The sequence below is a fragment of the Balaenoptera borealis genome (assembly GCF_965194805.1).
Source record: "Balaenoptera borealis genome assembly, chromosome: 17".
NCBI lineage: Eukaryota > Metazoa > Chordata > Mammalia > Artiodactyla > Balaenopteridae > Balaenoptera > Balaenoptera borealis.
In genome coordinates, this window is record NC_138876.1 from 29,163,844 (window position 1) to 29,178,924 (window position 15,081).

At 36.2% G+C, this 15,081-nt stretch overlaps 1 protein-coding gene and 1 long non-coding RNA gene across 3 annotated transcripts in view; both read left to right on the plus strand.

Moving 5' to 3' along the window:
- The window catches only part of LOC309615187, a 571,459-nt gene that overhangs the window by 404,312 nt on the left and 152,066 nt on the right, over window positions 1-15,081 (plus strand). The gene's annotated exons all lie outside the window — the stretch shown is intronic.
- The window catches only part of RSPO2 (R-spondin 2), a 179,974-nt gene that overhangs the window by 61,137 nt on the left and 103,756 nt on the right, over window positions 1-15,081 (plus strand). Inside the window, exon 2 of one of the 2 annotated variants that reach the window (XM_082364462.1) lies at window positions 10,151-10,335. In XM_082364462.1, the coding sequence (XP_082220588.1) occupies window positions 10,151-10,335 (185 nt within the window). Of the gene's footprint in view, window positions 1-10,146; window positions 10,336-15,081 lie in introns of both variants that reach the window. The other variant, XM_082364461.1, reaches the window with a different exon arrangement.

Sequence of the window (15,081 nt, forward strand, 5' to 3'; positions counted from 1 at the left end):
CTAATAAATGGAGAAGAATGATGGAGTTATAAAATCACCTTTGATAACCATCAGAAGAATAGTTGATTTAGGCAAGGATCACCAGTGGATGCCAAAACCAGTGTGTGGAAGTTTGAAGAACAGGATATGTATATAGTTTCACTATATCTCCTAAAAAAAAAAATACTTCTTATAGAGGGAAAAATAGTGACTTTATAGTATAGAAACCTGACCGACACCACCTTAGTCAAGGGATCAAAGTTAATATCACCAGTAATGCAACCAAATTCATCAAGTGCCTCTTGACCTGCACGAGAAAAGAACATAACATCAATTCATACGTAATCCCCAAAATGTGAGATCAGTCAGCCAAATAGATATTCTGTAAATAACTGATCTTCCAAAATGTCAAGCTCATGAAAGTGGAACTGTTGCAGATTAAAGGAGACTGAAGAAATAGTTCAACCTAATGCAATGCATAATCTTGGATGGAATTCTAGTCTAGGAAAATAGTAGATATAAGGGACATTATTGGGATAATTGAATATGGACTGGGGGTTAGAAAATAGCATTGGATCATATGAATACGGCTGATATTATAAGACAATGTCCTTGTTTTTGGAAATACATACTGAACACAAATTTAGAGGTAAAAGAGTGTAATGTCTACAACTTATACTCAAATGGTTCAGAAAAATAGTATATGCATACATTTATATACACATGCATAAGTGTAGGTATGTATATACACATCTATGTCTGTAAACATGCATACATACAGTTTTGCCACATTTTTGAGAGTGACCAAACACTATTTACAGTTTCCCAGTAGTGCATATGGAGTTTGCTTTTGGCTTCTGAGGCTTGGAGGGAGTGAAGGAGAATTATGGTTAGTGAGCAGGGGCAAACTGCTCTCAAACTCTTTGTGTCAGGCTGTCAGTCCAGCCTCTTCACTTTAGCGCATCTTTAAAGTCTAGTTTTGCTCATTTGGATGGCGTACCGAGCCTTTCTAATTACATAGGTATGCTTGCTGTGTTACTTCAAAGGCCCCTTGGCCAGGACACGATTTGTCTTCAAAGACAGTGAGGAGAGTGGCCCATTTGCAGGAAATTGCATGGTTTGGGGTGATGTTTTTTCTTTGAACTTGTCAATTGGAGTAAAGAGTGCTGGCTTTTTGCTGTATGCCCAAACAGTTAAAGACTTTCCATTTATAATTTTGAAGATTTCTCTTTAACCTCTGCCAGAAGAAACCTGTAACTCAGTTTCCCCCATTATCCTTTTTGCTGTATCAGCAGTTTGACTCTGAAGTGTTTTTGTGGATGACATCCTAATTTTGTTGGTTTATGAGACTTAATATAGTCCTAGTTATGTTAGGAAAGAATTAGTATAGTACTCTTAGTGGCTAATCACCAAAAGGAACTTTGATTATTTTGCTGTAGCTAAAAACAGAGCACAGGGGCAGTGAGCAAATTACAAGGGTACAGCCTAATTTGAAAGAAAGTTCTCACAGTTTTAATCATGGTACAATGCATTTTTTCCCTAGGTGCTGTACATATATCTCTTAATGAGGAAATTAAAAGCATGGCTTTTGAAATCAGAGGTCAGAACTGGATTTAAATTTGTCACTAGCAAACTGTATGAGTTTGGAAGGGTTTCTTAAACTCTCTGATCTGTTTATTCACTTTTGATAAACAGAAATTATGAGTAATAAACATTACTTAGAATGTTTCCCCAAGTTCATTTTCTTTTCTTTCCCCACCCCCATTTTGACTTTTCTCTTTTTCATTTCTTCTTGTTCTGAATAGACATAACTTCTTAGAACAAGAATGGTTAAGCGGCTAGATTTCAAACTGTGTCTAAGGTATTGATTGCTATGAAGTTAGCAAACTGACAAAGCATGTTAAAATGAACTGTTGATAAATATTAAATACAGACAATTGATTTAAAAATTACTGAGAACTAAATCCTTTGTAGGTCTGAAGATTTAGTAGTGAATCATTCTGATTTTTATTAGCATAAGTAATATTTTACCCACAGCAACCTACACTGAGTATAATAAAGCTTTCACCTTTTTTTGCATTGTAGTGTATTCTGGAATAATTGTTACATAATAATGTTTGTCAACCCGAAGGGTTTGTTAGTGTGTTTTTCATTAAGGCAACTTAAAAATTTTTTTTTATTATCTTTGTTTGAAGAGACCTTTCTCTAGAACAGTGTAGCTAATAGTGTTCATTCTCAATTTTAAAACACAGTGGTATAATCCATGGGAGTTTCCACATCTAAAACACATGGAGTCTTTAATCTGGTTAGTTATGGCACTGGTGGTTCTTGAGGGCTGTGTTTATGACACCAAATAAGCCATCCAGTTGGCTTTCCATTTATTGTTTTAAAATTAAAATCATGAAATAAGCAGGAGTTAGTTTATATTCTATTAGTTTTTCCTATAGGCAGTTGGGTAGGTCAGACGCTATGGGCACTTAAGTTACAGTACTTAGGAAGTATGCAAAACTATTTCGAAGTAGTGTTAGTATAAGAAGTATTTAAGTACTTTATGGAGTAAAAATCTGGCTCTGTTTATGAGCAGTTTGCTGTTTTCTATTTAAATAATTGGATTATCTCCTTGTGTAAACATGGGACCATGTGAAAGTGGTGGTTTCACAATCTTCATAAATGTATCTATTTAGATCTGCTCATGTTGGAGTTACCATTAGCACCAACATTCTGTCAACATTTCCACAGGGTCTTTTAAGTATGTTGTGAAAGTCCAAGCCAACCCTTGGCATGAGTAATCTATACTACACAGCAGTTTCTAGCCACAGTTTAGAGGATCCCATACGTTATGACTTTACGCTTACTTTTCCTCTGGCATTAGAACAGTTTTATGGAGTAAATTTTTTTCTCTGTCACGGATTCAAGCAGGTGGCTTATTTTATACAACATAAAATATGAGTCTTCCCTTGTTTCAAAACATCATATATCTTTGGGAAAATGAGCAATCTCAAACCATCTTATATTTTTCTCTGACTTCATCAGCTAATTAATGTTACTGGTGTTAGCAGTTGTAGAAGCTGAAGAGCTTATGATTCTGGTATTTTGCTCATGTTAATAGTTTAGTTTGGGGATGCGGGTGTTCTGACCCTTAATTGTATATATTCCCCTGTTACCTGTCAGAGTTAACATCTAGCATGGGAATATGCATTAAGACTTTTGTGTCAGAGTTTGTAGCGGGGGTGTGGGGGGAAGAGGAGTAATTCTTACAGGGCTTGGCTTCGACAGTGAGTGTTAATTATAGAAATACTGCACCATTTGGGGAATTGTATATGCTAACTTGAGGGCTCATGATTTTAATTTTTTGTTAGAGTCTATACATAGCTACTTTTATCTTTTATTGTGTCTTTTTACTTGACACTGGGCGTTAATGACTGTTTTTGGAAACCTGTTTCTGGGTCCCATTTAATTCACTCAGATTCTTGTGTTCTACTTCATGTTTAGTTGATCAGTACATAGAACTGGCACATCAAAGTGCTCATTTCATCTTTCCTTGAGCTTCTCTCTGTGGTGCTGAACCCTGAGGATCAAGACCTGATGGATTCTGATTAAAAAAAAAAAAACCACTTAAGTACCTTGCATTGAATGTAAGATGTGCATCCAGAAGCTCTTTTGGGAAATCTCTGGCTCCTATCACCAGATGTGCGACCTGCATCTGCTTCAGCTGCTTACGTTTTGGGTGAAATATGTTGAAGGGATACTGCTTTGTCTCAAGGTAAAATGTGTTGAACCAAAGTAATTTTTTCCTCTGATGATTGCAGTGACTGCTTTGGTACATTCTTTTAGTTTCCTCCAGTTCTGGCAGACTCTCTTGAATATTAATGATGATGTGTTAAATTAGAAGGGGAATGTGTTCTATCATGTTCTGGATAGGTCCGTTGTGCCCTCAAACATACTTATGTAAGATTTCATCCACATTTATTTTGCAACCATATCTTAGCTCATCCTCTTTCCTTGACCTGCCCTTATTGAGTATTCTGGGCTTCCCTGAGACATCTTAGTTAATTTATACTTGAAGCATGCATGACACATGCCTCATCCAGGCTTTCTGCTTCCTTGTGATGTGTAAAAAAAAAAAAAAAAAAAAGAAATATCCCGTCCAGTTAACCACACTACAGCCATGGTTAATCGTGGTTGTAACTGTACTTCTGAGGTGCCAATCTATAAGGATTATGACTCATGTAGTGCTGGCACTGGCAAGTAATCAGTACCTTACAATTGTGGTCCTTTTCCTCATTTTTTCTGAAGATGTTAGCACTTCATGTGTTAAAATAAACCTGTAATTCTACTTAACTTTCTCCCTCCATATTTTAAAATCTAGTAGCTTTGAGTTTTTATACAGTGAGAAACACACTTTGGTAGGAGCAGCAAAATCATCTGATTAAATTCCTTTAATCCTGATGTCATTAAGAATATTCATCTCTAGAGATGATTTCAATATTTTGGGAGGCTTATAAATCTTTAGAAATACTATTTTCCTAAGGAATACTTCTGAAGATAAGGATATATCCAGTCTTTCATTCCTAATTAACATGTTTTAGGTGGATAAACAATGGTATTAATTATCAACTAATAACATTTTCAGGCAGCCAATTAATATGGGTTTCTCAAAGCTAGTACGTCTTTGAGAAGTTAAAAGTTTTGTAAACCTTTTTCCTAAAAATATTGGTATCTATTGAAGGACTCATGATAAAAGATAAAGAGATTCTGAGAAAATATGGTTTAATTCTACAGGTTATAAAATTTTGGAATTTTTGGCACTTTTGCCCTTTATTCTCAAAAGTTTTTCTAGACTAAATTCCTGTTATTTTACCTCCTCTAAAACTTTAATGGACATTTAGAAATTTATCTCTGTCAGAGCTTTATTAACATTGTTAATTTTAACATCTATTTTCTAAGGCATAATGATTATAATGGTGAACATCCAGAGTGTTAAAATTTGTTGTCTTTGCATCAAAGATCAGATTACATATTTTATTTTCTATAAATACTTACAATTTAATGTAAAACTAAGGAAAGTATCCTAAGATAGGCATTTCTCATTTTGGTCAAATCTTGAGTGGCTTCTTAATTCACAACCTTGATTGCTTAGTTGAGTTTGAGCTTGGGAGTACACATGATTACACGGTTTTTTATCCCAGTGTTGCCAAGCTGTAGTGGAAGGATCTATGCCCGACTTGATTTATATAGGATCTGACATGCAAGTTCCCTGTCATTGGTGCCAGGGATAGGGTTTTTGTTTCTAAATATATATCTTGAATTTGGGATTGGGCAGAGATAAATATATTAGCAATTTTATGATAGGATTGATCAATGAAGTTAATAGTAGTTTTTCATTTTTTAAAAAGCTGTTGAACTTGTAACATTATTTAACCTGCAAATATGGAGTGAGGCTAAGATGCCAACAGCCCATTGTTCAGTCCCATTATTTTCAGGATTAGAAATCTGTACTCTTTGTCAGGAATGGATGCCTTCACCTAGCAGGAATTTAGATTTCTTCTTGTTTGGCAGGGCCTACTCCAGAAACAGGGGAACACTTTTAAAAAGTATTAGGAGTATATTAGAAACAGATGGGCACTCAACACCTACATAAAATGTTCTGTGGGATAAAATGTGAATAACTGGGTTTGACTTAACAAAGGATCAAACTTAAAATATCAGGATTCATGAAAAACCAAACTTACTTTGCAATTTAAGAGGAATACAAATCAGATAATTAGAATCAAGAGTAAAGAGTTTTACTTATACTGTTTTTTTCTCCTTATATACTTAGTGATATAAGTAATTGTTACCTGGTTTCTGCCTCATGATTTTTGTTTTCTATATCCATATATTCCTTTCCCTGTCAGGGAGATGTGTGTGGATTTGTGTTTACACCACTGTCTAGCACCTTTTTGAAGATTTTTAATGTTTTATGTGATGTATTTCATCTTTAGGATTTTGGGTGGATCTGATCTAGATTTAGAAAAGTGTTTTGGTTGGAGTGACGAGGCTCTGGATCTCAGCAGGCTTTAGGGCTGGAAAAGTTGAAGCTTACGGGGAGAGCAAATAAACATGGTCATCAAAGCTGGGAATTAAGATTTGTTTATTCACCTGCACACTTGAATTAAATCTCATAGAAATAGGCAGAGCCATTTGACTTATTAAGATCCTGACAAAATAAATTACTCTAGTCATGCTTAAAGGTCTATTTTTGCCTGGCTTTAGATACAGAGATTGGTGTAGTCACCATATAATGGATGAAGAAGTTCTTGTTGAATTAAGCTGTTGATTTACAACATAGAGATGACTAGGATAGTTGACACTGGACAACGGTTAATTAAACCAAAAAGTCCATTTGAGGTTTGGGGCACAAAGCTTCAAATTGCCAAAATTACATGTGTTCTTGTCCTTCAGTATTGAGGAGCACGGTTGAAGAAGATTGGGGGAAGGGAAGAGAGAGCACTTAGGTTGGGTGTGGCTCACATCACTTTTGTTTTAAGAGAATTCCTCCTGTGTAGGGTTATAAAGATATCTAAGATATGGACTCAGGTAAGTATTCCCTATTTCATTTTCATTGTCAGTTAAGGTTCAAGTAAATAAAGCAATGCTTTATTGATTTTAAGAATACCTTTTAAAAAATGTAGAGTACAATTTGTTGACTCTGAAATCTTTGTGGTCAGGATGAAAGTTGGCTTCTGATACGTAAAACAAAACAAAAAGCCTTTAATTTATGATGATTCTCTTAGCTCTGTAATTCTCTTTTCTCCATACTTCTTACTACAGAGTGTGATTTATAGTGATAAAGAGCTCTTGGTTTAACTTTTGAACTGAAAGTAAGTATAGCTTCAGTTTTACTTTGTGATGACTGTGGTACAGAGAACCTTCTCCTTAAACTGTTTTGCTATGTATGTAAATCTTCTAAATTCTCCTTTTACTTATGAAGCTAAGTTTGGGATTTGGATAACCTTGATATTACCTTTTCATATTTGTAGTTAAGTTGCAGAGCAAAAGGCAGCCAGTGAACTATTCTTAGACGTGCTGCAGAGGACCCTGCAGTGTGGGGCTGCCTTTGATGCAGCTCCAGCCAGCAGCTCCTGCCCTTGCCTTAGTCTCCTGGTTGCTCCTACATAAGGACTTTTTCTTTCACAAGAGAGTCATAAATTGCTTCCCCCAATATCATGCCACAGGGTCTTTGTGCTTAAGGTGGGTTATGTTCTTAGGCAGCCCTGAAAATTAAAATGAGTTGGGTTCTCCCCAGTCACCACTTCCTCTGCCAAAGCCATTTCATCCATCATACAGCTGCTGAGTCTTCCTAGTTCTGTTCCTTTCATCCCGTGTTCTTCACCCTACCCAGCCCACTCTCAGTTTTTACCTCTTCCTTACACAAAAGTTGGTCTGTGTCCTAGTTTTTGAAACTTACATACTCACTCCTTACAACCTACTCAGGACACTAATAACAAAATGTCAGAATAAAACCTCTTCAGAAGGCAGCTAGGGAAATTGTACATAGTCTATAACCTTATTTCCAGTTGGCTATGTGAAAATGCTTTATAAGTCATAATTATTTCATGAGAGTAAGGGATAACAGAAATCCTATGATGAAAATAAAAGCAGAAAAGCTGAGCCAACAATAGAATGTAGAGAGAGGTACGTGGGGAGTTGGGGCACTATAACTGTCTAAGTGAGAAGTAATAAGGGCCTGACTTATGAGAAGATTAGTGGAAATTACAAGAGGGAGGGTTGGAATTAAGTCTTTAGAAGGAGACATTATCATTAATCTAGAAGAGGAAGAAAACTTTCAGTAATGACCCAGCTACAGGAGTTGGGAGGACAAGAGACTGAGAATGAGGTCTTGAATTGAGGATCTGAAAACCAGTTGTGGTCTTCATAAAAGCAGTGTTGGGGATAATTACATGGGTGGGGATAGTAGGTTGAGGCTGCAGATAAAACTGACACTTCCGAGAAATATGAGTGATATTGGTCTGATTCATTGATATGAGAAGATGCTCACAACTTGATTGAAATTGAGCGAGTTATCATACTTCATGTAAAGTCTGATCACAGTTATGAAAAATACCAATTGCATATTATAAATATTGTATATGCATACATATTATAAATATTGTATATGCGTACACATATAAAGGGGTATCTGGAAAGTTTGCCAAAATTTTATTAGGAATTTTATCTGAGGAGGTGATTTTTCATCTGAATTGATTCTTTTTTGCTCCACAATTGCAGGTTTAAGAAAATAAGGTGGTAAATAAGAAATTAGTTGGGAAGCATAGATAGGTTTGCAAGCAAGAGAAAGTCTCTAACATAGATTCACTATGTAAATAAAAGAAGTTTTGAACAGTTGATAGAACAAAGTCCTGGAATAAGTGGGAAGAAGTAGATCTTAATGGCCAATTGAAAGGGTCATCTTGGCCATGATTTCTGGTCCTGAGTGTCTTGGTTCTTCTTTGGCCCCTTCTCTGAAAGGTTAGACTAAGCCCTTGTTTGGGGATCTCTCTGGAAGAGAGGCTGCAAGAACAAGTCAGGGAGAGCCCAGGAGAAGTGGGGAGAGCATGTTGTGGAACTGAAACCTATGTAGATCTGCTGCAAGTAGTTGTAAATATAGTGGATGTTAAATCATTATAAATAAAGACTGGTGTGGTATACAGTATACTTTGTTGTATAGCTGCTAGTATGAATACTGTTGGCTTGGTATTAATTTTATATGCAATAAAGATTATATGTAGGGCAAATAGGATGTAGTCTCAAAGCAGAAAGTTTCAATAATTGATGAATTTTCTATTCCTTCTCTTATTTCTTTTGTGGGTTAACTCAATAAAATGAAGTTAGTGTGGCCTTAAGCTTATGACCTTACATGAACTTTTCATACTTTAGAAATTATACTGGGATTTCAGATTGTATCATTTCTGAATTTTATACCAGGGCTAGAAACAGAATTTGTTTTCTTTTAAATTACCATTTTTGTCACTAGCTGTAGTGAACTTCATAAGGTTCATATATTTCAGATACTGTTTTTTCTTACATGCTTCTTACCTTTTTAATATTTATATCTTGTTTTGTGCCACAGTTCTTTAAGCCTGTTTTCTAGTTAAGTCCCTCTCCCAGTCTACCATTCAACTTGTCCTTAGAATTTTTTTCAGTTTTAGAATTTTAACTTTTCTAATTTGCACATTTTATGATACTGCTTCTTCCCATGTGATTTCTAGTCATTTCATCTCTTCAAATACTCTAAAGATACTCATTTTAAAGTCATTTTCAGATGGTACTGTTATTTCTGATTCTTTAGGTATGAAATCTCTTACTCAGACTGACTCTTGCTCATTGAGGTTTGCTTGCACATGTGATTTGTTCATTTTGATGTTAAGATGGTTTTCCATGAATGTCCCAGGTCTCAGGATTGTAGAAAATTTCTGTAGGGTTGTTTCATACTTTTTTCTTTGTGGATTTTGCTGGGTCTGGGCAAGTATTTTATGTTAACCTCTTGACTTAGGGACCCCATACTACATTGATGATTTAAACTTGGATACCACACTTGAATGTCTCGTAGGTTTGGGGTAGCTTTTTCTTATGGGTTATATTTTTCTCTCCTGTGCTCACGTCCTCTATGCCCCAATCCAGGGTTGGAAATCTCTTCTCTGGCCAGCTGGAAGTGGGGGCTTCTAGTGCTTGTTCCATGGACACACAAGCCTTTATGACTCCAGTCTCCATAGAGACAAGCATCAGCTCTTTACATGCTTATTTCTTTTCTTTTTTATATTGACGTATAGTTGATTTATGATAGTGTGTTAGTTTCAAGTTTATAGCAACGTGATTCTACATGCATATTTCTTGGTCTGGACTCAGGACCCTGCCCTGAGGTCTGCCTCTGTCTGCTCTAGCACCTCCATGAGCCATTCAGTTTGAGCTTCCAGCCTCAACTCTGTCTCTGGGTTTCCTCTTTGTTTCTAAGTTTGGTTGTGTATTAACCATTTTTTTTTGGAGGGTGGCAGAGGTTATTTTGTTTAGCATTTCTATGTGATTAAAGTAAAAGGACAAGAGACACTTGTCTTTTCAGCATGTTGCATTGACCAGAAGTCTGATCATATTCATATTTAAATGTATTTTGTCTTTTTTCTTTTACAGCTAGTTATGTATCAAATCCCATTTGCAAGGGATGCTTGTCTTGTTCAAAGGACAATGGGTGCAGCCGATGTCAACAGAAGTTATTCTTCTTTCTTCGAAGAGAAGGCATGCGCCAGTATGGAGAGTGCCTGCATTCCTGCCCATCCGGGTACTATGGACACCGAGCCCCAGATATGAACAGATGTGCAAGTGAGCAGTCAACTTTTGTCCACCCTATTTATTGTTTATGCAACTTAGGGGGAGTTAAGTTGAAAATTTTGATTAAGAAAGAGTACAATTTTAATATGCTACAGAAATAGTTTAAGCTTAAACTGAAAAAAAATAAGTGGGGTGGTATAAGAATACTTTTACTTTATCTCTTGTATAGAAGTATATTGTATACACACACTTTTTCTTTTTTAAGATTACCTAAGTATTTTTTCATAGAATGTATCTCAAACACAAGCATGGTAGGCAGATCTTTGTAAGGCATACTCACTCAGCACTTATCAAAAAATAAAGGGATTTAAATACCTTTATATTGGGAACATCCTCTTGAGTTTACCACAGTGTCTGTAGCTTCTTTTTCTCTTATACTTGAGTTTGTAATACTTGAATTAGTCTAATCTGTAATTTAATACATGAATTTAAAGCACCACTGCTGATAAAAGGTGTAACTAAAATATTTAGTTTACTTCAAAGTATTCTAAGTTTAGCAACCACAAAAAGGTTATTAGGGTATGGCATTCTATACATAGGAATGCAAGTACAATTTTTTACCTTTTAGTCCAAAAAGTCACTTCTCATTATATAATTATTCTTAACTTCTGGGTAAATGGTAAAAATTGGAGTTTAAAAAAATGAGTAAGATACCAAAGGAATATCCCCCTTTTTAAGGAGCTCAAATTTTAGTGGATAGAAGGAGAAAAAAGGGGAACATGGAATGAAATGACAGATGGGTAAGATGTTTAATCATAATTCAGTACACTAAGTACTAGATCAGCAGGCAACTGGTGTGTTATGGGAGTGATTTAATTATCTCCAATTAACACACTGTGTGCATGACTATTAAATCAGCTGAGGTCTTTAGGTAAGAAGAGAGTTTGAATTTTATCATCCAAGGAAAATGTTATTTTGGAAGAAGGCAGAGCTAGTAGAGGAAGGTTATATAGAATCTGGGAAGAAGAAGCGACACGTTTGTAAAAATAATGTGTTTGGGAAACAAGAAGTCTCCTTTGGGGGTGCTATTGGCATCTTGGCAAGGCAACTTGGCCTGCATTGCTGGACATTTAACATTCTTAGTCCCTGCTCGTTAAATCTTCTTCATTCCCCCAAATCACTGTGACAATAAAAAATGTCCCTAAAAATTTCCAGGCACCTCCTAGGGGAGCAGTACCATCCCTGGAGAACCATTGAGTAGTAGGTGCTTAGTGTGAGGTGTGGTTGGAATTTAAGATGAAAAGGGAGGCTTGAGTGCAAATGATAAACGTCTTGAGTGCAATGTTAAGAAGTCTGGATGTTATCTGAGGGTTCTGAGCAGACAGTGAATTAAAGCAATTGCTTTATTTAAGATAATTCTTGCAGAAGTGCAGGAAATGAATTGGAGAAGGCTACTGTAACAATTGCAGATGAGAAACTGTGTTCTGATGAAAGGTTTTTGTGTAATGAATTCCAGAGACTTTTAAAATAGAATCAATGAGACTTAGTAAGTAACTAATTTCACAGAATAAAGAGAGAATCAAATTTGATACTAAGGTTTCTAGCTAAGGTGACTAGGTGAATAGTTTCGCCATTAGCAAGATAGAAACATATGGATTTAGAGGAGATTTGTATGGACTTCCTTTTTTTTTTTTTTTAACATCTTTATTGAAGTATAATTGCTTTACAATGGTGTGTTAGTTTCTGCTTTAAAATAAAGTGAATCAGTTATACATATACATATGTTCCCATATCTCTTCCCTCTTGCATCTGCCTCCCTCCCACCCTCCCCATCCCACCCCTCTAGGTGGTCACAAAGCACCGAGCTGATCTCCCTGTGCTATGCGGCTGCTTCCCACTAGCTATCTATTTTACATTTGGTAGTGTATATATGTCCATGACACTCTCTCACCCTGTCACATCTCACCCCTCCCCCTCCCCATATCCTCAAGTCCATTCTTTAGTAGGTCTGTGTCTTTATTCCCATCTTGCCACTAGGTTCTTCATGTCCTTTTTTTTTTTTTTTTCCTTAGATTCCATATATATGTGTTAGCATACTGTATTTGTTTTTCTCTTTCTGACTTCACTCTGTATGACAGACTCTAACTCCGTCCACCTCATTACAAATACCTCCATTTCATGTCTTTTTATGGCTGAGTAATATTCCATTGTATATATGTGCCACATCTTCTTTATCCATTCATCTGTCGATGGACATTTAGGTGGCTTCCATGTCCTGGCTATTGTAAATAGAGCTGCAATGAACATTTTGGTACATGACTCTTTTTGAATTATGGTTTTCTCAGGGTATATGCCCAGTAGTGGGATTGCTGGGTCGTATGGTAGTTCTATTTTTAGTTTTTTAAGGAACCTCCATACTGTTCTCCATAGTGGCTGTATCAATTTACACTCCCACCAACAGTGCAAGAGTGTTCCCTTTCCTCCACACCCTCTCCAGCATTTATTGTTTCTAGATTTTTTGATGATGGCCATTCTGACCGGTGTGAGATGATACCTCATTGTAGTTTTGATTTGCATTTCTCTAATGATTAAGGATGTTGAGCATTCTTTCATGTGTCTGTTGGCCATCTGTATATCTTCTTTGGAGAAATGTCTGTTTAGGTCTTCTGCCCATTTTTGGATTGGATTGTTTGTTTTTTTGTTATTGAGCTGCATGAGCTGCTTGTAAATCTTGGAGATTAATCCTTTGTCAGTTGCTTCATTTGCAAATATTTTCTCCCATTCTGAGGGTTGTCTTTTGGTCTTGTTTATGGTTTCCTTTGCTGTGCAAAAGCTTTTAAGTTTGATTAGGTCCCATTTGTTTATTTGTGTTTTTATTTCCATTTCTCTAGGAGCTGGGTCAAAAAGGATCTTGCTGCGATTTATGTCATAGAGTGTTCTGCCTATGTTTTCCTCTAAAAGTTTGATAGTGTCTGGCTTAACATTTAGGTCTTTAGTCCATTTTGAGTTTATTTTTGTGTATGGTGTCAGGGAGTGTTCTAGTTTCATACTTTTACATGTACCTGTCCAATTTTCCCAGCACCACTTATTGAAGAGGCTGTCTTTTCTTCACTGTATATGCTTGCCTCCTTTATCAAAGATAAGGTGACCATATGTGCGTGGGTTTATCTCGGCTTTCTATCCTGTTCCATTGATCTATATTTCTGTTTTTGTGCCAGTACCAAACTGTCTTGATTACTGTAGCTTTGTAATATAGTCTGAAGTCAGGGAGCCTGATTCCCCCAGCTCCATTTTTCGTTCTCAAGATTGCTTTGGCTATTTGGGGTCTTTTGTGTTTCCATACAAATTGTGAAATTTTTTGTTCTAGTTCTGTGAAAAATGCCAGTGGTAGTTTGATAGGGATTGCATTGAATCTGTAGATTGCTTTGGGTAGTAGAGTCATTTTCACAATGTTGATTCTTCCAATCCAAGAACATGGTATATCTCTCCATCTATTTGTATCATCTTTAATTTCTTTCATCAGTGTCCTATAATTTTCTGCATACAGGTCTTTTGTCTCCTTATGTAGGTTTATTCCTAGATATTTTATTCCTTTTGTTGCAATGGTAAACGGGAGTGTTTTCTTAATTTCACTTTCAGATTTTTCATATTAGTATATAGGAATGCAAGAGAATTCTGTGCATTAATTTTGTATCCTGCTACTTTACCAAATTCATTGATTAGCTCTAGTAGTTTTCTAGCGGGAGTTTTAGGATTCTCTATGTATAGTATCATGTCATCTGCAAACAGTGACAGCTTTACTTCTTCTTTTCCGATTTGGATTCCTTTTATTTCTTTTTCTTCTCTGATTGCTGTGGCTAACACTTCCAAAACTATGTTGAATAATAGTGGAGAGAGTGGGCAACCTTGTCTTGTTCCTGATCTTAGTGGAAATGGTTTCAGTTTTTCACCGTTGAGGACAATGTTGGCTGTGGGTTTGTCATATATGGCCTTTATTATGTTGAGGAAAGTTCCCTCTATGCCTACTTTCTGGAGGGCTTTTATCATAAATGGGTGTTGTATTTTGTCGAAAGCTTTCTCTGCATCTATTGAGATGATCATATGGTTTTTCTCCTTCAGTTTGCTAATATGATGTATCACGTTGATTGATTTGCGTATATTGAAGAATCCTTGCATTCCTGGAATAAACCCCACTTGATCATGGTGTATGATCCTTTTAATGTGCTGTTGGATTCTGTTTGCTAGTATTTTGTTGAGGATTTTTGCATCTATGTTCATCAGTGATATTGGCCTGTAGTTTTCTTTCTTTGTGACATCTTTGTCTGGTTTTGGTATCAGGGTGATGGTGGCCTCATAGAATGAGTTGGGGAGTGTTCCTCCCTCTGCAATATTTTGGAAGAGTTTGAGAAGGATAGGTGTTAGCTCTTCTCTAAATGTTTGATAGAATTCGCCAGTGAAGCCATCTGGTCCTGGGCTTTTGTTTGTTGGAAGATTTTTAATCACAGTTTCAGTTTCAGTGCTAGTGATTGGTCTGTTCATATTTTCTATTTCTTCCTGGTTCAGTCTCGGTAGGTTGTGCATTTCTAAGAATCTGTCCATTTCTTCCAAGTTGTCCATTTTATTGGCATAGAGTTGCTTGTAGTAATCTCTCATGATCGTTTGTATTTCTGCAGTGTCAGTGGTTACTTCTCCTTTTTCATTTCTAATTCTATTGATTTGAGTCTTCTCCCTTTTTCTCTTGATGAGTCTGGCTAATGGTTTGTCAATTTTGTTTATCTTCTTGAAGAACCAGCTTTT